The sequence below is a fragment of the Lissotriton vulgaris genome, chromosome 8 (assembly GCF_964263255.1).
Source record: "Lissotriton vulgaris chromosome 8, aLisVul1.2, whole genome shotgun sequence".
Lineage (NCBI taxonomy): Eukaryota > Metazoa > Chordata > Amphibia > Caudata > Salamandridae > Lissotriton > Lissotriton vulgaris.
In genome coordinates this window covers 1,059,808,929-1,059,834,069 of record NC_141696.1, presented here as the reverse complement: position 1 = coordinate 1,059,834,069, position 25,141 = coordinate 1,059,808,929, and the positions used below count along the sequence as shown (strand labels likewise).

Below are 25,141 nucleotides of genomic sequence, written 5' to 3'. Positions count from 1 at the left end.
GGGGGGCCAGTTGATAAACCCTGCACCGTTTCTGATGTGATCATCCTGCCCCCTGCCCACATCTCTCTTGATCCCATTGTGCTGCCCACTGTCCCTACCACAAGCAAGGTCTGGGAACCACTTCCCAACTGTCCCCTGCTCATTAGCATGCCAATTAGGAGGACACAATGACCGCAGGAAAGATAATTAAAGGCGGCCCCGGATTACGGCCCGCTCAGGACTGTATTCGAACAATCGCAGGACTGCTTTTCAGCCTAATTCCTAATTCATTTAAAATGTCGAGTTCAGGAAGTCTATCTGCCTGCCCCGGTACCCCGAGTTCAAATCCCGGGTGCGCGGCTTGCTGTCCCATGTATGTGCATCAGTGGTGAAGTTGCTCAGTTGGTTTTGCACCTTGCCACATATCAGAGTGTGTGCAGATAATAATTCAAGCGCCACCGGAGCCACCTCTTGCTTTTATCCTCCGAGTTGTTGCCACGGGCCCTTACTTTCTGCCGGTGCCCTCGCGTATCTCTGTGGTCATGGAAACCTGGAGGGATTAGCAATAGTCTGATTATTTTTTTGCAAAGGCCTGTCCTCTCCCAGCCTGTTCTCTCCCAGCCTGTCCACTTCCAGCCTGCCCTTTCCCAGCCTGTCCTCTCCCAGCCTTTCCACTTCCAGCCTGCCCTCTCCCAACCTGCCCTCTCCCAACCTGCCCTCTCCCAACCTGCCCTCTCCCAACCTGCCCTCTCCCAGCCTGTCCCCTCCCTGCCCTCTCCCAGCCTGTCCCCTCCCTGCCCTCTCCTAGCCTGTCCTCTCCCTGCCTGTTGTCGTGTCCAGGCAGCAGCGTGCACTGCGTCCCTGAAGTAACAGCCCTAAAGCAAGCAAGAACTACGCCTCCCTCCCACCAATCCCTGTTAGGTAGTGGAAACTGTCCAAACTGGGGTGCAGACAGCCCCTCTCACCTTTCGGCCTGGTACCACTGCACCAGCCGCACTACTTCCCTACTGACCGTTCTCCACTTCACCCCCGTCTAAATTACAATTCATGCTTGTGACCCTTTTGCCTGCTTGTGCTTGTTTTCATGACCCTGTTGCTTGCTTGTGCCTCCGTGTGCCCCTGTTGCCTGCTTGTGCCTCCGCGTGCCCCAGTTGCCTGCTTGTGCCTCAGTTTTCGTGTGCCCCTGTTGCCTGCTTGTGCCTGTTTTCGTTCCCCTGTTGCCTGATTGTGCCTCCGCGTGCCCCTGTCGCCTGCTTGTGCCTCTGTTTTCGTGTGCCCCTGTTGCCTGCTTGTGCCTCAGTTTTCGTGTGCCCCTGTTGCCTGCTTGTGCCTCCGTGTGCCCCTGTTGCCTGCTTGTTCCTCCGTGTGCCCCTGTTGCCTGCTTGTTCCTCCGTGTGCCCCTGTTGCCTGCTTGTGCCTCCATGTGCCCCTGTTGCCTGCTTGTACCTCCGTGTGCCCCTGTTGCCTGCTTGTACCTCCGTGTGCCCCTGTTGCCTGCTTGTGCCTCCGTGTGCCCCTGTTGCCTGCTTGTGCCTCAGTGTGCCCCTGTTGCCTGCTTGTGCCTCAGTGTGCCCCTGTTGCCTGCTTGTACCTCCGTGTGCCCCTGTTGCCTGCTTGTGCCTCTGTGTGCCCCTGTTGCCTGCTTGTGCCTCCGTGTGCCCCTGTTGCCTGCTTGTGCCTCCGTTTTCGTGCCCCTGTTGCCTGCTTATGCCTCCGTGTGCCCCTGTTGCCTGCTTGTGCCTCCGTTTTCGTGCCCCTGTTGCCTGCTTGTGCCTCCGTGTGCCCCTGTTGCCTGCTTGTGCTGTGTGGATGTGTGTGGAGGGCTCTGTGTGTGTGGGAAGCTTTGTGTGGCTGTGTGTGTGTGGGAAGCTTTGTGTGGCTGTGTGTGTGGGAAGCTTTGTGTGGCTCTGTGTGTGGGAAGCCTTGTGTGGCTGTGTGTTTGGGGGGCTCTGTGTGGCTGTGTGTGTGGGGGGCTCTGTGTGGGTGTGTGTGTGGGGGGGGGCTCTGTGTGTGTTTGTGTGTGTCATTTGCGAGAGATAAAGCTAGTGGCATTGTAAATGACAATGCCATTTATTTATGTTAAATAAAACATAAACAAAAATAATGTCAAGAGCAATGCTCTAACTTTAACAAAGGCAAAACCATTGCATTGTAAATGCTTGTTTTGTATTATTATCGAAGACATAGTTGTGAAAAACATAATTCAGTGTACAGTCATAATTTCTGTATTTTAAGGGTCTTTCTGCCCTTCTTAATCAGTCTTGCAGAATGAGAATTTGCCTAGCCTTGGTGCTGGTAAGTTCCAATTCTATTAAGGACTTGGAGGCGAGGATTATGCCATTCTTTCATCGCTTTATTCTCTACAGCAGCAAGAAAAAATATAACACAAACTATTTTTCCCATGAACATTCGGGGGAAAAAACAAAGTCAAACATGAGTCCTATCACAGTGTCCATGCACCGGTGTCTCCCATCATGCTCCGCTGTACTTGTACTCTTTCTTCGCGCGAAGCTTCAACCTTAGTCCACTCATGCATCTTGTTTTGAATTATCCGCACCTGCAATAGAACACACCATCAGATCCATCCCGTTCCAAGAGAACGTCAGCAGTAAAAAGGAAGAGCATTACATCGCAGAGCAATAGGCGTACGTCCTATAAAAAGGAACATAAACGCTTTACTTACTATGCATACGGGGAGGGTCCACTTCCATGAAGTCACTGGGGGGGGATAATCCTTGCCTCCGAGTCCTTAATAGAATTGGAACTTACCAGCACCAAGGCTAGGCAAATTCTCATTCTATGTCAGGACCGGAGGCTTCGGATTATGCCAGTTCAAAGCTTATCGACCACCAACCGGGCCACATCAATAACTGGCTTGAAATAGAACCTCTTGAACGTGGAGTCCGAGGACCAATCAGCCGCTCTCATCAGGTCCTCCAATCGAGCCCCAAGTGCAAAAGCTTTAGATGCCATGGCTCCTCGCGCAGAGTGAGCCCCAAATTGCTTGGTATCAATCCCCGCCTCCTGCATTACCCAACGCACCCAACGGGCGATCGTTGGCGAAGTAACTTCCTTATACGGTTTTCGCAAGGCAATAAGCAGCTGCCGCTCACCCGGAGGGCGAGTATCTTCAGTCATATCCTCATAAGCACGAAGGCACTGCACCACCCACAGTTTAGGGGAGTCCTGAAAGGCTGGGTACGAAATGACCCTAGTATGCGTTTTGGTCCGCCTGCTGACGGTAAAAGAAACCCCCTCAGGAGAAAAAACCCTGGCCGTTATATCCAGCGCTCGTACGTCCGAGACTCGCCTGCAGGACACAAGGCACAACAACATGGCCAACTTAGCCGTCAACTCTTTACGAGATCGGAACCTTTTCGGCTACCAGGAAAGGAACAAATTCAGCACCCTGTTCACATCCCACAGGGTGGAATACCGAGGTTCCGGCGGTAAGGAAAGCCGTATACCTCTCAAGAGCCTGCAGACAAAAGGGTGTTCGCCAACCGGGGATCCCTGAACCAGGTCATGCCCCGCCGAGATCGCCGACCTGAAATTATTGATCGATCGATAAGCCAGGACCTGGTGAGACAGTTCTGCCAGAAAATTTAGAACACGCACTACAGGCGCCCCCACGGGATCAAAACCCCGTCGCACACACTAACGGTTCCACCGGAGCCATGCTGATCAATAGCGTTTGGTCGTGCTGTCAGCCCAAGCCTTGGAAAGCAAATCTTCTGCTGTTCTCGAAAGGCCAGGCAGCGTCCAGCGTCGCCGGAGAGCCTCCACGCCATCAGGCGCAACGAGCCTTCCTGGACTAACCTGTGGGGCGCTCCCTCTGGATTCAGCAGAATGTGGGGAGACTGGGGGAGTAGGATCGGAGAATCCCAGGAAAGTTACAGTAGAACCGGAAACCAAACTTGCGACCTCCACCACGGAGTGATCATCACCACCTGCGCTAACTGGCGGCGAAGGAACGCATCGGTCGCCTCTGCCAGAGGGTCGGGGCGCCAGCTGAAATACCGCGGGAGTTGGTGGTCCAGGCGGGACGCAAAGAGATCCACTGAGAATGGACCCCAAAGGTCCGAGAGCCTGGCGAACAGAGCAGGATCCAGCTTCCTGACGCTGGCGTCCATGATATTCCTCGAGTGCCAATCGGCCACCTCGTTTTGGCGACCCGGTAAATACTCCGCCATAACCGATACCTGGTGGTCCAGACAAAAGTGCCAGAAGTCCCTGGCTAGGTCTGCCAACATCTTGGACCTAGTACAACCCAGATGGTTGATGTAACGGACCGCCGACACGTTGTCCATCCTGAGAAGGACGCAAGACTGCACCCTGTCCTTGGTCCAACATTGCACTGCGAAGGAGCCCGCTAGCAACTCCAAGCAGTTGATATGCAAGGACTGTTCGAGAGCAGACCAGGCGCCGCCCGTGGAGAAATCTCTGCATCTGGCACCCCAGCCGGAACGGCTGGCGTCCGACTCTATCACAATATCTGGAGCGGAGCCGAAAATCGCACGGCCATTCCAGGCCTCCATGTGCGTGAGCCACCACCTCATTTCGTCCCTCACGTCGTCCGATAAAGGAATCAACTGAGAGTACGTCAGTCCCCTCCGGAGATGGTACGCCTTCAAGCGTTGCATGGCGCGATAATGGAGGGGGCCTGGTAAAATAGCCTGAATTGAAGATGACAACAGGCCCACTAACCTCGCCAGGTGGCCCCAGGAAATCAGCTTCTTCGCTAGAGTTTGGTGCAACTCGTGTCTGATCCTCGCCATCTTCCTGGCCGGCAGACTCAAGGTGGATGCCACCGAGTCTATGCTGAAGCCGAGAAACGTAGCGCACTGCGCGGGAACCAAAAGAGACTTTTTCTCGTTGATCACGAACCCCAGGCCTTGCAAAAGGTTGACCGCTGACTGCAACTGAGACCGTAGCCTCTCGGGGCACTGGTCCATGAGCAGCATGTCGTCCAGGTACACTATCTTTCTGGCACCCTGGGCCCGCAAGGCCTCTACCACTGGCCGCAACACTTTTGTGAAGCACCATGGCGCCGAGGAGAGCCCGAAAGGTAGAGTGGTGAACTCGTAGACTTGACCGTCCCACCTGAACTGGAGGAAACGCCGGTGTGGAGGGAAGATCGGAACCGTCAAGTAGGCGTCTTTCAAGTCGAGTCTGACCATCCAATCGGACGGACGTAAGACATCCCGCAAGAGATGTATCCCCTCCATTTTGAAATGACGATACACCAGCCACTCGTTGAACTCTCAAGTTTATCACGGGGCGACTGCCCCCATCGACCTTGTCCACCAAGAAGAGATTGCTGATGAAACCTGAGGGGTGCTCGCAAGCGCAACAAATCGCCCCTTTTTGGAGGAGGGCCGCGACCTCTTCGCTCACCAAAGCTGCATCGCGCTGGGAAAATTTAATGGGGCGAGGACGTTGCAGCTGACATGGACGGCCATGGAACTCCATTTGGAAGCCCTGCACCGTTTGCAGCACCCAAGCATCGCTGGTAAGGGCGGCCCATGCTGGAAAGAACTGCGCCAGCCGCCCCCCCCACTCGCAAGCTCGCGGAAGGCAGCACACTCACCTCGACCACCGCCTTGCTGTTGGCCTCGCTGACCTCCACGCCCTCTCGTGGGGTAGAAATTATTGAACCTGGCCTTGTCCTGATACTGGCCGCATCTGGAGCCTTGACCTCTATCCGAGCTGGTGCCCCGGCCGAACGAGCGGCCCCTGCCTCGTCCGGCCTTGTCAAAAACACGAGGCGCGAAGACCTTCTTGATGTTTGACTGAGCATGATCTAGGGAAGTAAAGGTAGCCACGAATTTCCCTAGCTCCTTAATGAATGGGTCACCGAACAAGCCCCCCTGGGCCACTGCACCTGCCTCCGACGAGGTGAGATCGCCCAGCTTGGGGTCCACCTTAATAAGGAGAGAACGCCTCCTCTCCGTAGAGAGGGCGCAGTTGGCGTTGCCAAGGAAAATGATGGCCCTCTGTGCCCAGTTGGAAAGCACTTCCGGGGAGATCGTGTCGCCTGACACTTTGGCTTCCTCCGCCATATCCAAGATCTTGGTCATGGGTCCAATAGCGTCCAAAAGCTTGTCCTGGCAAGTGCGCCAGGACCTGTCGATCCCCTTCCGGGGGTCCTTGACGAACTTCTGGAGGAAGGTCGCCATCTTCGGGTCGATGTCCGGTGTCATGGCCACCTTACCTTCCAACGAGGGCCGGGGACACTCCGCACGCAGGCGGCTCCTAGCATCCTTGTCCACCGGCTTCCTCAGTCGATTAGCGACGTATTGGGCCACCTTGTCACACGGGACCCACTCGGAGGACCTGGGGTGGACGATGTCGTCCGGGTCCAGCATGTCGGACGGACCCGCGGAGGAGGAGGGCTGAGAAGGCAGCCACGACCGGGAGGAACAGGCCTCCTCTTCCGAGTCCTGAGAGTCGTCGTCCTGTTGTGGGTCCGGAGACATAGCAGGGGGTGAAAGCGAAGGAACTTCCGAAGGAAGAGGTTGAGGAGGTTGCGCGTCCTCTAAGGCCTTGAAGGCGCTCTTCACCCGAGCGAATGCCGCCGAATCAACCCCCTCAGTGCAAGGCTTCTTGGGAGGAGGGGGGGGATGCGTCCGGTCCGGAGGCCGGAGCCGGCGCCGGAAGAAGGGCGGCAAACTTAGCGTAAGCTTCGTCCAGGCGCGCCGAGAGTCGCTGCTCAAGGGGGACCATGGCCTGGTCCACCGCGCGGTAGATCGAGTCATCGACCGCCTGGTAGAAATCGTCGTCCAAGGGGACTTAATTCAGAGGGTCTTCCTCTGGGTACTGGTCCGCGTTCCCCTGCATCGCGAGGTAAATTAGGCTCAAGCAGTGGGAACAGAAGGAAAACCAAATGACCCTCCACAGGGCGCTCTACGGTCTGGAGTGCCCCAGCGATATGGGTGGCCCAAGGCACACGATTAACGGGCTAGGCCCTGGAAACGCTTCAGCCCTCAGAGTCTTGGGGCGCCCCCCGGCAAAGCGTTCCCGCGCCGAAACGGCACAATTACGACCCCGAAGGGTGTTCGACAAAATATATACAACCCAAAGGGCGTCCAGAGAAACAGGGAAACCTAATTGCGACCCCGCAGGGTGTCAGAGCCGGGAGGCTAGGCACGGGACCCGCTGGTGACAGGAGCGCGCCAGAACACTCTAGAAGCACCTGAGTGCGGCCCTTCAGCAGACGAGACACCGGCCCCTGGCGGCAGAGCCACCACACCGCACACTACTGGGCAAATAATCGCGTAAGGAGCGCACTAGGCGTCCCGCGACTAAAGAAGGGAATCTGTGAAGAAACAACAGAAAACCGACACCTGGCCGAAGGCCAAAGCGCACTACACAGAACCCAAAACCCAGGAGAGAAGGAAAAAAACAACTTAACTTGCTGCGAGCAGCGAAGAAAGAGGAGGAGACAAGTACAGCGGAGCATGATGGGAGACACCTGTGCATGGACACTGTGATAGGACTCATGTTTGACTTTGTTTTTTCCCCGAATGTTCATGGGAAAAGTAGTTTGTGTTATATTTTTTCTTGCTGCTGTAGAGAATAAAGCGATGAAAGAATGGCATAATCCGAAGCCTCCGTCCTGACATAGAATTGCTGCCACAGAAAGAGCCATCAGCTGCTAGTCTCAGGTAATGGCTGCAAGTAGTAAGGGCTGGGAGGAAGCCACTGGAGACTCAGGGGAAACATGAGGGAAGGTGTATTAATCGTAGTTCATAATAGGGTATGAACACGAGGGAATTAAGTCTGATCAATGTTTAAAGCCTGTAAAATGAGGCCTGTGAACCATAAAGTGCAGGAGTAATGAACATCATTACTGGCTAGACCGTGAATACATCCAGGAATAATTCCTTTATCATTTTCTTGTCAGAATTACTGAACATATAGTAAAATAGAAAATAACTTGGGCTCTTCTCAAAATATAGTTTTGCACCCATAATGTCACGCAAATATATTGATCTCTATAACCTATAATCTAATTGACAACTGAAGTTTATACGGGTGAGTCAGCACGGCCGGGATTCAACAGTACTATCTGCTTGTTGCTTTTGGATCTCAGCAGTAAGTACTTAACTCACTGAACTATCCTAAAGGGTATATTGGAAATTGATATATTGAATAAGATATCTCCTACTGCTCATTATTAGGATGTCACATTTCACCAATGTGTGTCGTGACCACATACAGAAACACGGGAGAAGACTGAATTCCCTTTCTGTGGTGTACAACTCTGCATTGGCTTGCAGTACCCTTGCAGCGTACAATGATGGGGTATTTTATTCCATATAATATATGGTCGCACCTTAATCTTTTTTTCAGCCATCTTTTAAATTCTTGATCTCTTGCTCCGTATGAAAGCGATTTAATGGATGTCAATATGTAGAATACATGTGATATCCAAGCTGTGCCGTTTATCCTGCCAAGTACCACGCATTAAGCATTAGACTTACGCATTTTAATGGGGTGATCCGCATCACTGCATTAAAATGCATTAATCCCGCATTTTTAGCTGCTTGATCAAGTACATGCTGTGAGGAGTGAAGCAGGATGACTGCAATGCTGCATTTAATTACAACAGCGCAGCATCCGAGTGCTGTGCTGAGTGAGGGACAGCCCTTCCTGGGCTGCATAGGCGGGTGGCTCTGAAGAGATGACGATGACAGGATCATTGTGAGCCCAGGTGTCGGCCCCCGGAGCCGGCCTGCGGTGCTTGCAGTCTGCCACTCGGGCTCTGCTGTTTTAGCCTGTCTGCTGTGCAGAGAGTCTGCGTGAGTGTGACGGCCCGCGAGCCAGGTCTGCATTGATTTTAATTAATATAAAATATTGTCACTTAAGCTGCCTGACACATGATGAACAGCACTGATGCGCATACATATAAGGCAGAGATTCACGGGAAGGAGTTCAGGAGGCATTACAGGAAACAAGTAGTGGAGCATCCGCACCAAGTGACCGGTATTCCATCCAATGGGTTATGGTCTCCTGAACAGAGGCTTCCATTTGCACCAGCACGTATCTACCTGTAGACTTGTGTTTGGTTTGTTTTTGTTGGTGGCTGAAGGTCAGGTCCCGGTCAGTGCAGGCTATGGCAGGATGTTTCATTTCAATTTCCTGCTTTGTTGGCCGGACCCCTAGGAGTTGCTGCTGCCGTTTGGCGCTGGAGTGGTTTGTGTTCGACCTCCTGCCTACACATGCTGCTGTCCAGCCCCTTGTTGTGGCCGTCCAGCCCCTTGTATGGACTTTGTCCCGGTCATGGGCCGGCATGGCTCTGAGAGTAGAGGTACTACTGATATCTAAATGAGTTTCATATACAAGTCATAAGCCAAGTGTGTGCCTTAATTCCAAATTCAGCTGCAGGTATTTTTATTTTGGTTACTTGTGATTAAGGCTGACATTTTTTCTATTCCCTGTTTTTTCATGCGCATAATGGCAGATGGTTAATAAAACCTATGTATTTATTTTTAAGAACAGAAAACATAGACATTAAGCCTTCTCATGAGTGACTCAACGGAGCGCCAGCTGTGCTGATTCACTGCCCTCTGAGTTTCCAAATGTTGTCCCATAAGTAGCTGCAGATGAATACGTTTGCCTGTCATATACATTCTTTAACATATCCATGGCGCAGTGAAGTTCATTTGAACTCGGTTGTAAAGCGCATTTTGCTAGGCCCACAGGCAAATGTTTGCTGGTTTTAATCTAGTAAGTGTCACTGAGTCACTGGTATTTTCGCCTTCCTAATTTAATTTTCTTTTGTGTGTGCAGCCTCTCTCACTCTCTGCGAGTCACATGTCCTGACTGAGCAATTATCATAATTAATTAGGAGGCAGCTCCGGTCATCTGCTCTGGGCCCTCTCACATCCTTTTTAGTACAGCCAAGTCCTACAGTGCCCTTCCATTTCTAGTGCTTTGCAGCAGTTGTAAGATTTTCTTAGTTTCTCGTTGCTCAAATGTGTGAAATGTCTGATATGAATATGTTTCCCTCATCATTGCTTGATCTTGCTAGCAAGAAAGTGTCACTCATAGTCATTAAGTGTCACTCATAATTACACAGAAATTATAAAAATGTCACACACAAGGCAGCTGAAACCTTGGCTGCTATGGAAAGAAAAACCTCCAACATGCAGCCGGTAGTCCTAGATATATTTTATGGTACTCTAAAAACATCTGTGGTTCGTAATTAGTGGTAAACATCCAAATAGATTTCTAATTACTAGTAATGATTGTTTGTAGTGCAGTTCTGTGATAGATGTCTTCTTACTTGCTAAGAGCTACATTTTCAGCGAAAGATAATTCCGAAGAGCTAAAAGGTTGTTTTCCCTTTATTTGCTTACTCAGTGTTCTTGCTGTCACACTGTGTGCTAGTTCTAGCAGCAGGTACTGTGACTTCATACCTCTTCTATAATAACTTATCACAGTAAAGTAGCAGTGCCATTTTCTTATCGCAGTTGAATAGTGACGTACCAAATAAACAATAATAACAAAAGACTGCTTATTATACAATGATTGTAGGCTTTGATGTATTACAAAGCTATACTTATGTATTTCCATCTGTTCATTCATTTCTTGCACATACTATTGGCTCACAGGAGGAAGAAGGGTTCTATGGAGACTGCTTAGACTTCCGCAGAGGTGGTGATGGCCAGCCTAGAAGATCCACACGACCGACTCAACCATTTTATCAACCTCCAAGAGCGAGAAACTGATGCGAGAGAGAAAAGGTACATTTCTTGCCGTATTTATTTAATGCTTATCGGTTAAATTAATTCTAGTTGTGGTGTACCTCAAGTTGCTTTCCTTAAAATATTTATGTATTTCATATAACTAATCTGTTAATTCTGACAAAGGTCCTTAAAACATCATCCTATAACTGTGTAATTCGATGTCCCTATTTCAGAACTTACACTTCTGTAAAGTTAGTACTGTTACCCGAGTACCAATGACCCAACATGACTTTCTCAAGTCAACAAACTACAGGCAGCTCAAGGATATATTATTTATCATAAGTGGACTAAGACACTTGTAACTGCGTTACACACAGTAATATAGAAAACCCTCATAAACGCTATGTTTTGAGGTGATGCGGTTTATCTTGATTCTCCGCCCCACATTGACGTTATGGCATTTATCATTGGGTCATCTATTGTGCTGTATGCCTGCCTCAAGCCTGAGGTCAACTGACATACCACACAACAAGGGTGTGAGTATAATTTTAATTTGTATTTGTCCTGACGAATGCTCCATAGACCCGGCTGGGCCAAGGGGAGCAGAAACATGTTGGCAGTTTGTTTTTAAGTGATATACAAGGACCCAGTAACTTGATCCAACTGTATACCCATATGTTACTTTTAACAACAGACCACATCCGCTCTAGAATAAAGTGAATTTTTGGGTGTAGGTGTGTCTTTTAACATTAACCCTCCTATGTGGCGTCACCTTTTCTCTGGACACTACTGCGCTACTCCAGAGTTTACCTCAGGCTTGAGGCAGGCATACAGCACAATAGATGACCCAATGATAAATGCCATAACGTCTATGTGGGGCGGAGAATCAAGATAAACCGCATCACCTCAAAACATAGCGTTTATGAGGGTTATCTATATTACTGTGTGTAACGCAGTTACAAGTGTCTTAGTCCACTTATGATAAATAATACTACCCTGGGGAACAGACTAGACACCAATTCCTCCTCCCTACCTACTGATTAAAAAAAGCTCAAGGATATAGCCTGTAATAAATATATTACCAATGTAAGATCCACAGACCTGGTGAAGGGCTTGAGTATGGTATCTGCTATGCTTGACTGGGTAAAGATATTATACCATGGACTAAATCTCATTTCAATAATCCATATAGTACCACTGGGCCCTGTTGATGGGCCTGTGTTCTTGTTGCAGTGGGATATAATTTATAGTTTTTAGTGTTATACAATTAAATATGTAGGTCTGATTAAGTGACCAGCACTGGTTACATTAAGGTCCAGTAATATAGGTATTACCTGGTTAGTTGTCCAGAAAAAGCTTTTCCTTTTGCCTTTTTCCAGACTCCTGCCAGCAAACCTCTCCCATGCTGTTTTTCAGAAATTACCTATTTTCGCAATATAATTCTTAGCCGAGGACATTATTAAGCTAATGCAAAATTCCAAATTATCATCCAGTTGAACAGCTTGCCTATTTCTCTTTTTTACCTAATTAACATTCATAGATATTTACTTTCTGTCATTTCACTAAACTGTGGGTGGAAATTATTGCATCCTACCTGTTTTTGTACTCTGATATCAGTTATATTGTCAAAGTAATCAGTCAATTTCATGGCAGGGTCAGTGAGTCTACCATAGTGATGCTCTTCATAAATATTTTAGATGCTGGTGAATCAGAAGCTAATCACTGATTCAGGCTCTTCAATAGAAGAGAATGAGTCATACTCTTGCAAGCTTAGCCTCTTTTAAAGATAACTCGTACACTAGACTGAGCAGCTTTAGCTCTCCACACTTTATCATGAAGCATGAATTGAGGGTATGCTACGTTCAATAAAATACTTGGCTAACAGGATGAGTAAAAAGGGATATAATTCTAGTTTTTCAAAATCTCGAAGGCCCTCTTCTAACTATCTGTAAAAACCCACACAAACATAGTATCTGTACACGGACAAGCGGAACAGAAGCCAAGAACGCCTTAGATTTTGCGGTATGTTCGTCTTGGTCCAGAGGTATCACAATGCATTCTTTTGAAATCCTTTCCAATGGACAGTAAAACCATTTGTTAACCGTAGTACCAAGCAAACAAATCGGATATCCTTTCTCTTGAGCGGGCAATGCATGGAAACCTGGTTGTGCCACTACAGCAGTGTTGCTGACTCTTGGAACATTTGTATGTATTTGCTTCTTATGTACACTATAAAATCTCTTATTCAAATGATGCTCACACCCATGAATGTACATGGAAGAGAAAGTCAAAACACTATTTGTCTTTTAAGCATCTCGAAAGCTCTACGGGTTTGCATACCCAGGCCACCGAGCTCATATTCAACTAGTAATAATTTTCATTCAGAAAGCAACATCCACATGGCATTAATGCATTATCTAGTAAAAATTAAATTAGGAATGTATTTCTGATGTGATTTTGTTGTATAACATTTTCACCCAGTATCCTAATTCAAAATCAAGAGGTGTATAAAAAGAAAGTATCACAAGACAATCCTTCTCAAGTCATTCACTCATGATATGAAATGTTCACAATCAATAAGGAACAAACTACTTCGCCTTGTACTATGGACTGAACTTGTAGAGAAATATTTTATTCCTCCCTCTCCAGACCTCATGTGTATAATCTTTAATTGTTCAAGGCTATCAATGTCCAACTTCTTTCCTTCTAGAATTGTACTATACACTTTTCATTACTTATATCAGTATTGAGGTTTCTGTTCAACAGTTGTCAAATCACAAAACACATAGTATGACCACAGATGTCCATTTTACAGTCTGTAGAGATCTAAAATCGTTCTAATTACATTTGAGTACATAGATATTTAGTACTTTTACAATGGAATAATACTAGTGAGTCTTGTTTGTGAGGCCATATTGCATGATCCTGCCCAGAGCCATTTTGAGGAGCATCTGGAACATATGATTTAGCTTCTGGAGATGGAAACATACAGATTAGACTGGTCATTAGTGGGCCACTGTGTGTCAAGGTGGCCCAGCTCTCTTCCATTCTTAGTTAGTACCATTGGTAGTTAATTGTCTACAATATAAAGACTCATAGCTGTTAATAATTGTCTTCAGATGTCGGTATTTTCCCATCGGCATTTCCCTCAAAATGTGTAACCTCACAAATTCACAGTTGAGTCTGTTTGCTTCATACAGAACAAACGTAAGTGTTCTTTACTTTACTTTGCTTTACTTTACTTTGTGTACTTATAGAGCGCAAGCGAATCATCCCTGAAGGGGTCTCTCGGCGCGGTGAAGAGGTGCAGGGAACACAGCCAGCTAGAACAACCATGCTTTCAACAATTTTTTAAACCTGGGTAGTTCATTACAGGCCCTAATATTTGCAGGTAATTTGTTCCAATGTCTAGGGGCTAGATGACAAAAGGCTCTACCGATCAGTCTTGCCCTCTGTATCCTCTGAGAACACAGAAGATTAGCGTTACTTGATCTCAGTTGTCGGGGCGGAAGATATCGCCTGAGTTTATTCCTCAGATAAACAGGTTCTTTCCCCTGTAATGATTTAAAGACGACAACCAGCGTCTTAAAAATGGCTCGTTTCTTCACCGGGAGCTAGTGAAGCTGCTTCCGTAAGGGAGCAGACGGCGTACATGCTGGCTTATTTAAGGCCAGGCGGGCTGCGGTGTTCTGCACCACCTGTAGGCGCATTAGTAGGTCCTCCCTGGCCCCCACCAGCAGCGCGTTGCCGCAATCCAGCCGACTCACCACGAGTGACTGGACAAGAGTCTTCCTTACTGTTAGAATCGGCTGGTCTCTAGTTGGCAGAGGTATACACTTCTGACAAATAGGGACCCACCTCCTCTAGTCAGGGCAAGGGTATCACACACTCAGATAACCCCCGCTCACCCCCTTGGTAGCTTGGCAGAGCAGATAGGCTTATCTCAGAGGCAGTGTGTTAAGCATTTATGACCACATACAGTAATGAAGTGAATACACCACAAATGGACACAACACAGAAGGTATTATAAAAATAAGGATGTTTATATAAGGCTTAGCACAAGACCAAATAACGACAAAAATATACCACAATCTTAATAAATACTCTTTGGAAGGAAAAATAATAGTTCAGGTAAAGTCTCTTCTTAGTAAACGGTTCTTTAGCAACAAAAGTAAATCTTCTTTAAAGCACAGTTCTTGGCAACAATGTAACCCCCACAGGAGTCACACGACGTCGCGGCAAAGTTATCCCAAAGGTTCGGCGTCGACCGCGAGGAGCTCTACGTCGAGCCCGGAGTCGAAACAGACCCCACAAACACAGTACCTTTCAGAATGAAGAAACGATGATCCACGGCGTCGAGATGTATTGGCGTCGAGTCTTCGGTGTCGATCGGGCCTCGGAGTCGGAGCGATCTGCAGCGGCGTCGACAGGTGTCAGGCTGGAGCAGCACTCACAGTGGCGAAGCGGGATACGGCGTCGTCGTCTATGTCGTCGTTGCAAGAGTGAGCAGCGCTCACGGCGTCGAGAAGGGCTGCGGCTTCGATGCGATCAGCGGCGGCGTCGACACAGGGTCGCTTGGAGCTGGAGCCGAACTCGCTACTCACTGGCGTCGCTACTGGCGTCGATCGGGCCCGGCGGCCGGCGTCGAAGGTGCGGGACACTGGAGCCGTTACTCACGATGTCGAGCTGGATTCGGCGGCGTCCGTCGACCTCGAGATTGCTGATTTCTTTAGAATACTGGAAACACCACGCTCCAGTTCAAGTAGATGACGAAGTCCTTTAGCCCTGTGACTTCAGCAGGAGACTGGCACTCTTCCAGTCCTTGGAGATTTTCTTGGCAAAGCTTGAGAGTACACAGTCAGTTCCTCTCTCCTTTTTCCTTGGCAAAAATAAAGAAGCAACTGTCGGATTCCCCCCAGCAAACAGCACTCTGGCAGAAGGGGTAGGCAAGTCCTTGGATCAGCAGGCTTCTTGTCCTTGGTGTAGGTTTCCTTGTCAGAAGTGATCTCAATTCTTGGTTCAGGGGTCCTTCTCTTATAGCCCTTTTCTGCTTTGATCCCTTTGTCCATGCAGGGGAATTCCCCCCATCCTAGGTTTGTTGTGGGTGTTGCCAGGCCGAGGCACCTGGCCTATTCACTGTGCAGGGCAGGGTCCCCAGCCGCCCAGCAGGAGGTGGAGCCAGTATTGTCACTGGCAGGGGCAGGGCCATCAGTCGCCCGGCAGGAGGTGAGCCAGTATTGTGTCAGGCAGGGCAGGCTATCAGGACTACTCTTCCCCCACTCTAAACGCAAATGCCTCATTCACCCCACACTGACTCATTCAGACCTCTGGAGCCACCCAGCCCCTGTCACACACACACACACCAAACCAGCAGAGACCGGTAAATAGTTAGACAAGAAACTAGTCACTTTCTAAAAGTGCTAGTTTCAAACTCAGAATCTAAAAACCATCCATCCTAAAGGATGTGTTATTAAATTCTGAGTTCAGGGATACTAAACTTGACTTTCCACATAGCTCTCTGAGTCTGTTAGGATTATATAGTGTAATAATTCCAGCAGCCCAGTCTCGCCTAAGGAGAGCAGGTAGCCTTACAATAGTGAAAAACGAAAATGGCTGTAATTCACTATTAGGACATGCCACGCACATCAGGGCTTGTCCTACCTTATGCTTACAATGCACACTGCCCTTGGGCCTACCATAGGGGGGACTAACATGAAGTTAAGGGAAGGTTTTAGGGACTGGCAAGTAGGTGTACTTGCGCAGTCAGCATGGCAGTACCAGACTGCACGCAGGTTCTGCAATGGCAGACCTTATACATATTTTACTAGGATGCTTCTGTGGGTGCCACAACCAGTACTGCAAGCCTACCAGCAGCATTTGTATTTACAAGCCCTGGCCCTCCTGGTGCACTCTACTAGAGACTGACAGTAAACCAAATAAGCCAAACATGGAATCCAATTAATGTATCAATTTAACATAGGGAGCACTTGCACTGTGGCACTGATCAGCAGTGGCACAGTACCCAAAGCAATATTCCAGCAAAACATCGTAAACAGAGGAGGCAAACAGACAAAAAATGGAGGAGAAACTCATGCCAATGATGCCAGTTCTAACACTTGCTGACAGAGGAATCTAGGGGAAGATTTTTCTTAGCATCCTAATAGTGCCAAAGCACAAGCCGGATCCTGTCTTAATCCTGTTCCACCATGGATAATTGGGCATCTATCCTAACACCCAAATTCTTAGCTCAACTCCTGGGTGGAGGGGCCTCCCCTAACTCGGGTGGATACCACTCGGGGGACCAGATTGTCTCTGCTTTCCCAAAAAGCAGGATTTCAGTTTTTGCGGAGTTCAGTTGCAAATAATTCCACCTCATCCAGACAGCAATACTAGACATTCAGCTTCTAAATTTCCCTTGGGTTGCCATGATGTCCTCCTCAATGGGAACAATTAGCTGCGTGTCATCCGCGTATGAGATGGTTTTAAACCCATAACTTCTGATGATATCTGGAAAAGGTGTCACATAGGCATTAAAGAGGGTCAGGCTCAAAACAGAGCCCTGCGGAACACCCCTGTCTACCCCTGCTGTCTGGGATGCAAATGACCCTATCTGGATACTCTGTGTCCGACCCGATAGAAAGCTCTGGATCCAGTCAAGAGCTTTACCCCTCACCCCGATCCCACTCAGTCTGTCCAGCAATATCCGATGGGAGATGGTGTCAAAAGCCGCTGACAGATCGAGGAGGACAAGGATCACTGGAGTCCCTCCATCAAGTGTCATTCTGATGGAGTCTATCACTTCCAGCAGTGCAGCTTCCGTGCTGTGGGATGCACGGAAACCGGATTGAGAGGGGTCTAAAAGATGGTTATGTTCCAAATACTGGGACAGCTGTTGGTTTACCAGAGTTTCTTCCAACTGTTATCTTTTTCACATACTTGGAAACAGCATTCAGTTTGCCTTCAGGATTTGTGTCCGTGCTATTCTTCAGTCTCTGCTAACCTATGGTGTCATTTTTCAAATTACAACACTTTTATAGTGTTGTTGGTTAAGGTGAATGGGTTCACACGAGATGCTTTTCATTACCAGCTCAGGTGGTAGTTTTACAAGGAACAATGGTCCTTAGTGTATATGAAATGAGAAAAAAGTAATATAGACTTAAATAAGCACTATATATCTTGCCCATGCCCAGCCAGACATGGAAATTTATTTTGGTTCAATAGTAAAAATAAGGGCAAAAAATAGACAAACACGGAATTATAGTAAGGCACAGTCCTGTACCTAGTATGGGGAAAAGGTAGTGAGGGAGAAAAATAATGTGAGACAGACAATAGACAGGCAATAACTTGGAGCAAAAGGTGACTTGCACTCAATTGGTAAAGTAATACAACAAGTTCAAACCAGCAAAAACCACAATCAATAAACACAATGGTTAACTTGTGGTTTTGTTTAAGAAAAGTTGACGTTCGATCCCTGGCTCCTAATAAAGGGGATCATCATCAGGACTACTAATACAATTGCCTGGTATTTATGGCTGCCGCCAATTACGGCAACAAACTGGTTCAAATAAGTAATTTGTGGGGTTCCAGGCGGGGAGTCAGGCTTCCTGAACCGCCTTGCTGTGTCCTAAGTAGGAAGGACTGACGCGTTCCGCGGCTGCTGTGGCAATGTCCGTCAGAACCATTCCGGTATAACCAGCTTCACCTCAAGGGGTAGCCGGTTTGTGTTCTACGTGAACTTATGGAAGTCTCACGAGTCGTGGCAACGATGTGCTATCTACGTTCGGTGCTCGGTGGCATCCTGATGATGATCCCCTTTATTAGGAGCTAGGGATCGAAACGTCGACTTTTCTTAAACAAAACCACAAGTTAACCATTGTGTATATTGATTGTGGTTTTTGTTGGTTTGAACTTGTTGTATTACTTTACCGATTGAGTGCAAGTCACCTTTTGCTCCAAGTTATTGCCTGTCTATTGTCTGTCTCACATTATTTCTCTCCCTCACTACCTTTTCCCCATACTAGGTAGAGAACTGTGCCTTACTGTAATTCCGTGTTTGTCTATTTTTTGCCCTTATTTTTACTACTGAACCAAAATAAATTTCCATGTCCGGCTGGGCATGGGCAAGATATATAGTACTTTTTTAAGTCTATATTACTTTTTTCTCATTTCTTATACACTAAGGACCATTGTTCCTTGTAAAACTAATCGATACCCGCGGTCCTTAGTTACCTTTCGGGTCCCCTTGTTTACTATTTTTTAGCTCAGGTGGTAGTGGCATAAGTATGGTTTTGTCTTCATAAACTTTACCTCATTTTGCCCCTGCCTGTATTGTCTAAAATGTTTTATGGATTACACCTTTCAATTAAAAGTTTCAAGTGTACAAGATATTGCGCCTACATCCACTGGGGAAAAGGATTTGCTGGGGTTGCAATATCCTTTGCAAGGTAAACTGACACATTCCACTGCCCTGAGTACTTAACTGCATGTAAAACTAGCTTCCTGACTTTTATTTTGTCCCTGGCATGATGGTAATCTGCTGTTTACACAGGCCAAAGCCGAGTCTGGTTGCTTAGTGGACTAATGCATCCACTTTAGGGGGCTGTGTTCGACCTCATTGTCACAGGTTCAAATCCCAGCGGGTCCACTCAGCCTTTCATCCTTCTGAGGTCAATAAAATGAGTACCCTTGAGATGAGTGAGTATAAACACCTGTTCTTCAGCACCAAGAGGCCTACGGGTGAACATGCGCTTTACAAATACACGTTATGCTAGTCTTGTCCGTGCTAATGTGAAGTCCAGAGCACGTTCGGTCACCTGAAGGGGTGCACAACACTTGCCCTCATGTTGGACATTTGGCACTTATCCATGCCCTGAGTGTATCACATAGAGAGGTGTGGCAATAAACTGTGTTTTGTACAACAGTAATGTGACTAGACCTTCACTTTATGTCAGTAAAAGGTAAGCCTCTAGACCTTGGCATTCCTGTTTATGTGTGTGAGTGCCCTTCCCTCCACAGCCCCTCCAACACTACTCTGACCTATGCTGGAGCTTCAGTTGAGTGTGGTACCAGTAGAGAGTAGGTTTCATCCGGGCTGCACTTGCCATTGAGTTTTTCATAGTGGAAAAGTTCCTTGTAAAAATTCCCTCCCCCTCAGTAAATTCCCATTCCAAGTCCTTTTCCCTTCTTTGTTGTCCCAGAGATTGTGTTACCTGAGAATACTTCATTAAGTTGGCAATTCCCTGCAACCCCTACAGCTCACTACACCAATGAGAGTGATCCCATTTTACAGGGACCTGTTACAGGTTCTCCCTACAGTATGCCTCGGTAGGATTTTCCCTTACTTTCACATGTTATTGGTTTGCCCATAGGCCTCGTGGTGTTGGTAAATGCTCTATCCAAGGAGTTCTTGGATTATATACTCTTGCCTCCACCCACGCTTATAGAGTCTGCTGTTTTCTGGTTCCGGTGCCCCCCTTCTGCCTCTCATCTGTAGTGCTATATAGAGCACCTAAGCTAGCCGGCTTCGCAATTAGGCCCTTTCTTAGATTTTTATTTTTCCCTGAGTAGGCAAGTAAATGTTGCAGTTGAGTGCTCATCCTCTTGCTGCTGCTGTGTCAGTGTTCCATTCCACAAGAGATCAGTATGTATGCCCATAATCCCTCCCCCCTTCACTCACCTCTGCTGTTCCTCAATGCCGCCTTAGATGGGTTCAAGGCTCCACCCGGATCCTCTGATATTTGCAGTTTTCTAGTATTCTAGTGACCGCTGGCAACATTCTGGGAACTGCCTTGCCATAGAGTATATGAAAGAGATCTAATTGGTCTAGGAAGTCGAATTCTTATCTGTTCAGCGTATCTTCCCTGTCACTGAATAGCCAATCATTATTGAGAATGAACTGAGAAGTCCATTAATAGAGCCAAACATCCACAGCCCCCAGTTCTCTATTGTAAGGGGCCTGCCTCCACTTCTCAAAGGATACCGGCGGGACTCCTCACGCCATCCCATCCCATGGGAAAACACTGGTTTGAGATTATAAATCAGTGAAAAACATTAATGGGAGTTGAAATGGACAATTTTGTATACTGTAAAGAAAGCACTGCAAGAAGATTATTTTAAATTGCGCCAGCTGGCCCATTAAGGTAAGGGGCAAAGAGAACCACTAGGCAAGCTCCCTCTTCCATTTATCTAAACAAAGAACTTTATTCAATTGCCAATCTCGTTGTTGTCCCACCGTAATTTCCATACCCAAGTACTTGAAGTGGTCCCCCACAATCCGAATGGGTGCCAAGGCTGGGAGTGAAAAGTGGCTTATGGCTTTCATCAGTGGGCACATATATGGACTTACCCCAGTTTTCTTGAAGACTAGAGGCCTCACTATATATGCAAAGCTTTTCCATGAGGCATAGGATGGCGGTCTCGGATCTTTGATCGTACAATCTATCATCAGTATATTGAGCAATTCTATCCTCACCCCACCTTCCTACTGGACTTTCTCGACCAGGGTGTCTATAGGAATCCATGCAGCGAGGGGCTCGGCCACGAATGCAAACAAAGGGGAAATAGGACAACCTTGTTACGTGCCACTTCCCACTGAGAATGGCCCCAACCTAGTTCAGTTCACTCTAGCCTGTGCCTATGGTTCCATATAAAGAAGCGGGCCAAACCTGCAAAAGCGTCACCCAAAATTAATTTTCTCTAGCACCTGATGTAGGAAAAGACAATGGACTGAATGAATCAAACACATTCTGCATGTCTACCATCAGCAGTGTAGAGTCTACTGGTATCTTGTGTGTCCGTGCAAGGACTAAATGGAGAAGTCTCAGACAGTATCTAGTGCTGCAACCGGGAACGATCGCATTCTGGTCTGGGTGAACCAAAAAGTACACCACCCCATCAAGATGAGTCTTTAATATTTTAGCTCGCATTTTGGATTCAATGTTGATGAGTGATAAGGGACGCTAGGAGGTGCTGTCACACACAGCAATAGTCGCTCACTGGGTAATCTGGACAGAGACAGTCTTAAATGCTCCCTCAAACACATTGCAAAGGTGGTGAGCCAGTAAGGAAGAGTACTTAAAAAAAACTCACAAGACCGCTTGGGCACAGGTCAGTAAGGTACAGTTGGATGGGCGCATTCTACAGCCTAGGGATATTTAATGAAGCACAATCAATGTATAGTAAGAGGCAAACAGCTCAGCTATGTCTTCTTAACTAGTAATCAGCCTATCATCCTTAGCAAAGACAGAGGCGATTGTTATATTTATGTGATTCTTATTGGCGAGCTAGTACAAAAGCTTGACTGCTTTATTGCCCATCTCATACAGACTGCCACATGAGACCATCCATTGCGTGTGAGTGGAATCAAGCAGTTTTTGTTTTTCACCCTAGCTTGGGCCTACTTTCAGACAGAAGATGCATCAGGTTGACTACCAATATCTTTTCAGGAGCCACTAACCAGTCCTCTGGATCTGATGTCTTTTGAAGCCTATCCTGCAAATTGACCTTCATCTAAGACATTGCATCTTCCCTTATTACCGTTTTGAAAAGCCTCCCAGAGCGTAGCTGCGAAGGGTACTGAGTCGGCGTTGAGGGCAAAGTAGCCAACTATGTGTGTGTAGAGAAGCTCCACTAGAGTATTATCCTACAACCACCAGGCAGTAAGTCCACAATCGGAAGCTCCAAGCTCAGTTCAGTGGAAGCAAAGTTGGGCACCCCATGAGATAGAATGTGGGTACCCTCCATGCCCTGTAAAAATGTATTCGAGAAGACGAGCAGTGATGAGGAGAATAGTACATTTACTGCATATTTAGTGGGTGTTGTATAGGCCATGGGTCAGCCAGACCAAGAGTATTAGCCCACTGGCAGAGCTGTGCAAGCCTATTGTGAGTCATAGGCGTTGCTTTCCATTCTTTATCCCTTTTGTTACAACATATCGAAGAGAAGAGTACTTTTCTTTGCACCAATAAGAATCCTATTTTTCTATGATGTACATGATGTACATTAAAACTAAAATCTTTCTATACCTGTTTGAAGAACACCACTTTGCTACGATGTATGTGTGTTTTAAAAAAAAATTGTATGAGATGATTATTTTATTTTTTAAATGATTATTGCAAGCACATGGCGACCATGCTTAGGCGGTGGCCTATTTCCTTTTTTTTTCTTTCAAAATTTCTGCCATCTTCTTGCAATATCAATAAAATTAAATTTTCCAAGGTCTGTTCCATTGGCTGTGCCAATACTAGCCAATAAGAGCTTGTTTGCTCCTGCATTGCAAACAGTTTTTGGAGGTCGTTCCTGGCTAGGGACCGGTTAGGAAGGTCTGGTTATGTACTGGCAATCTGCATTCATTGAGCCACGTCCTTCGCATTTACGGTACCTCCGTCTCCACCGGGATGTTCGTAAACTCCAACTTATTATCGCATTTCATTCAATGCGATTGGCTCCGCCGATCAGAATGCTTGGAATACGGGCATTAAATATTGTTGATGGCTTACGCTGCTTTTATTTAATAACTGTACTCCCTAATATACACGGATTTTTTTTCTTCAGAGTGGCTCTTTTTTTTCTCAACACCTTCTATGGGTCTACATACTGAAATACCTCTCTGCTACTCCTTGGCATTCTATTCCATCGGTTTTGGCACTTGACTGTGTGCCATCCGCATCCTTTCAAGAGTGAAATTGTAAATGTGGCTTTTGAAATCAAATTCCAGCACATTTGTTTTACAATTAACTCACCGAGCCTTTTTAGTGAGGAAAGTAATTAATCAGATTACAAATGCTGAGAGAGAATGCTCGACAGAAAATGATAGATGGAAAAACTATATTCATAACGAAACGTCTGCTGGCTATTATGCATGCAATACGTGGACTTGCAAACCCATTGAAATGTAAATCCATGCACCATTTCCATGATTTTGTATTGTACAATGTTTCTTGTGGCCAGTAAAACATCCCTACGCCAGTAATTTTGTGTAAACATTAATTTCCTTGGACTGCCTTCTCGTTTTCATGAATTATTTACACTATTTCTTGACAGGAACATAACTATTCTTAAATGTTTGGTTAGTTATGTGTAATTTTGTTTCTAGGGAGTTGAGCATAATTAGCTTAGAACAGCAAGCACACATTTATTACATCAGGAGAGAGGGTGTTTGGCCTAATGCTTTATTGATCGAGGATGGATATTGGAATAGATTTTGTTTAATTTATTTCATTATTCTCAGCGTGAGCTACAGAACGAATCAAACTCATTTTCTCATGATACAGCTTTCAATACCGAACGTGGTACTTCAACGAAATACAATAAACACCTGATTTAATAGTCATAAAAAAAGCTACTTAAAGACATTTCTTGAGTCCCTAGTACATTCCCGTTTATTAAATCTTCCCCTTCCCTCAGATTTTGAGGGAGATTCCTTAACATGGTAGCACTGCTTTTTAGTAGGGTGAGGATGCAGTCTGTAAATTACTGCACATTGACTTTACTCTGTGCTACTGATCTTGTGGTCAGCTTTATTGCATTACCTTTGCGCCCAAGGTTTGTTGATGAGAATTGTGCTGCCTCTTTTATAGCAGCAATAAGCAAGAATCGGAATGATAATGGATTTCCATTGACATGCTTATGTTTTTTTCATCCATCCCATGCACATTTTGCCCGCCAGCAAGAAAATGTGTCCAGATACCTTATACCTCTTGTTGACTCCTGTGCAGAACTTAAAATAAAAAAAAAGTGGTTTACTGTTTACCTGCACTATGTTTTCTTATATAATATACCTTTTTTTTTTTCTTTTGCTAAACAGATGGGGCCTGCAAAAAGATCACTGACAGAACTTTGGCTCGAAAATGTTGCTTAAAGGAATTGTAGATTTCGCCAATGGATTGATTAGCACCTCCGCCGTGTGAAAATGTATTGGAGCTGGAGCAGTGTAAAGTTGAACAATACCGAAAAGACTTTGTAGATGTTCCTAAAAACTGAAGCAAAATTATTTTTTCATCTGATAGGAACAATCATAATGTAATCAATAAAACCACACTGACCTATTATTTATTTGCTGCCTCCTTATTTTTATGAGACGGTTGATGTTGTGTTATTAGTCACTATTCCTTCTATCTTTGCCTGAAGTGTTTGTAAATAATTCCCATACTGCTATGACATTTTTTATTTATGTGCGAGAAAATGAAGATAGCCACTCTTTTTAGACGTTCAAGTCAGTGCTTAATTTGAGCCGGTGGATTCCTGTGCTCAGCACCGGCACTTAATTGTCAACACCAAGGCTTGTACCAGTCTGCTACATGGTGGTGCTGCTAAAAGGGACTATTGGCTGACGCCCATTCTATTCTTATAGCTTTGGGGGCCTAGAGGAGGCTGAATTGTCACACTTGTCATAATTAGTAATTGTGTTTGTACTTCCATTGGGAGCGCTGGCAGGGGCAATGTGTGGTGCTAGTTGCAGTTGTCTCCTG

General features: G+C 46.7%; 1 protein-coding gene across 2 annotated transcripts in view; it reads left to right on the top strand.

The window, feature by feature from the left end:
• The window catches only part of LOC147698289 (tudor domain-containing protein 3-like), a 764,430-nt gene extending 739,711 nt beyond the window's left edge, over positions 1–24,719 (top strand). For both annotated transcript variants that reach the window (XM_086934904.1, XM_086934903.1), the window contains exons 13-14: positions 10,599–10,730; positions 24,478–24,719. In XM_086934904.1, the coding sequence (XP_086791030.1) occupies positions 10,599–10,715 (117 nt within the window). In that variant the 3' untranslated portion in view covers positions 10,716–10,730; positions 24,478–24,719. The remainder of the gene's footprint in view (positions 1–10,598; positions 10,731–24,477) is intronic.
• The last annotated feature ends 422 nt before the right edge of the window (positions 24,720–25,141 follow it).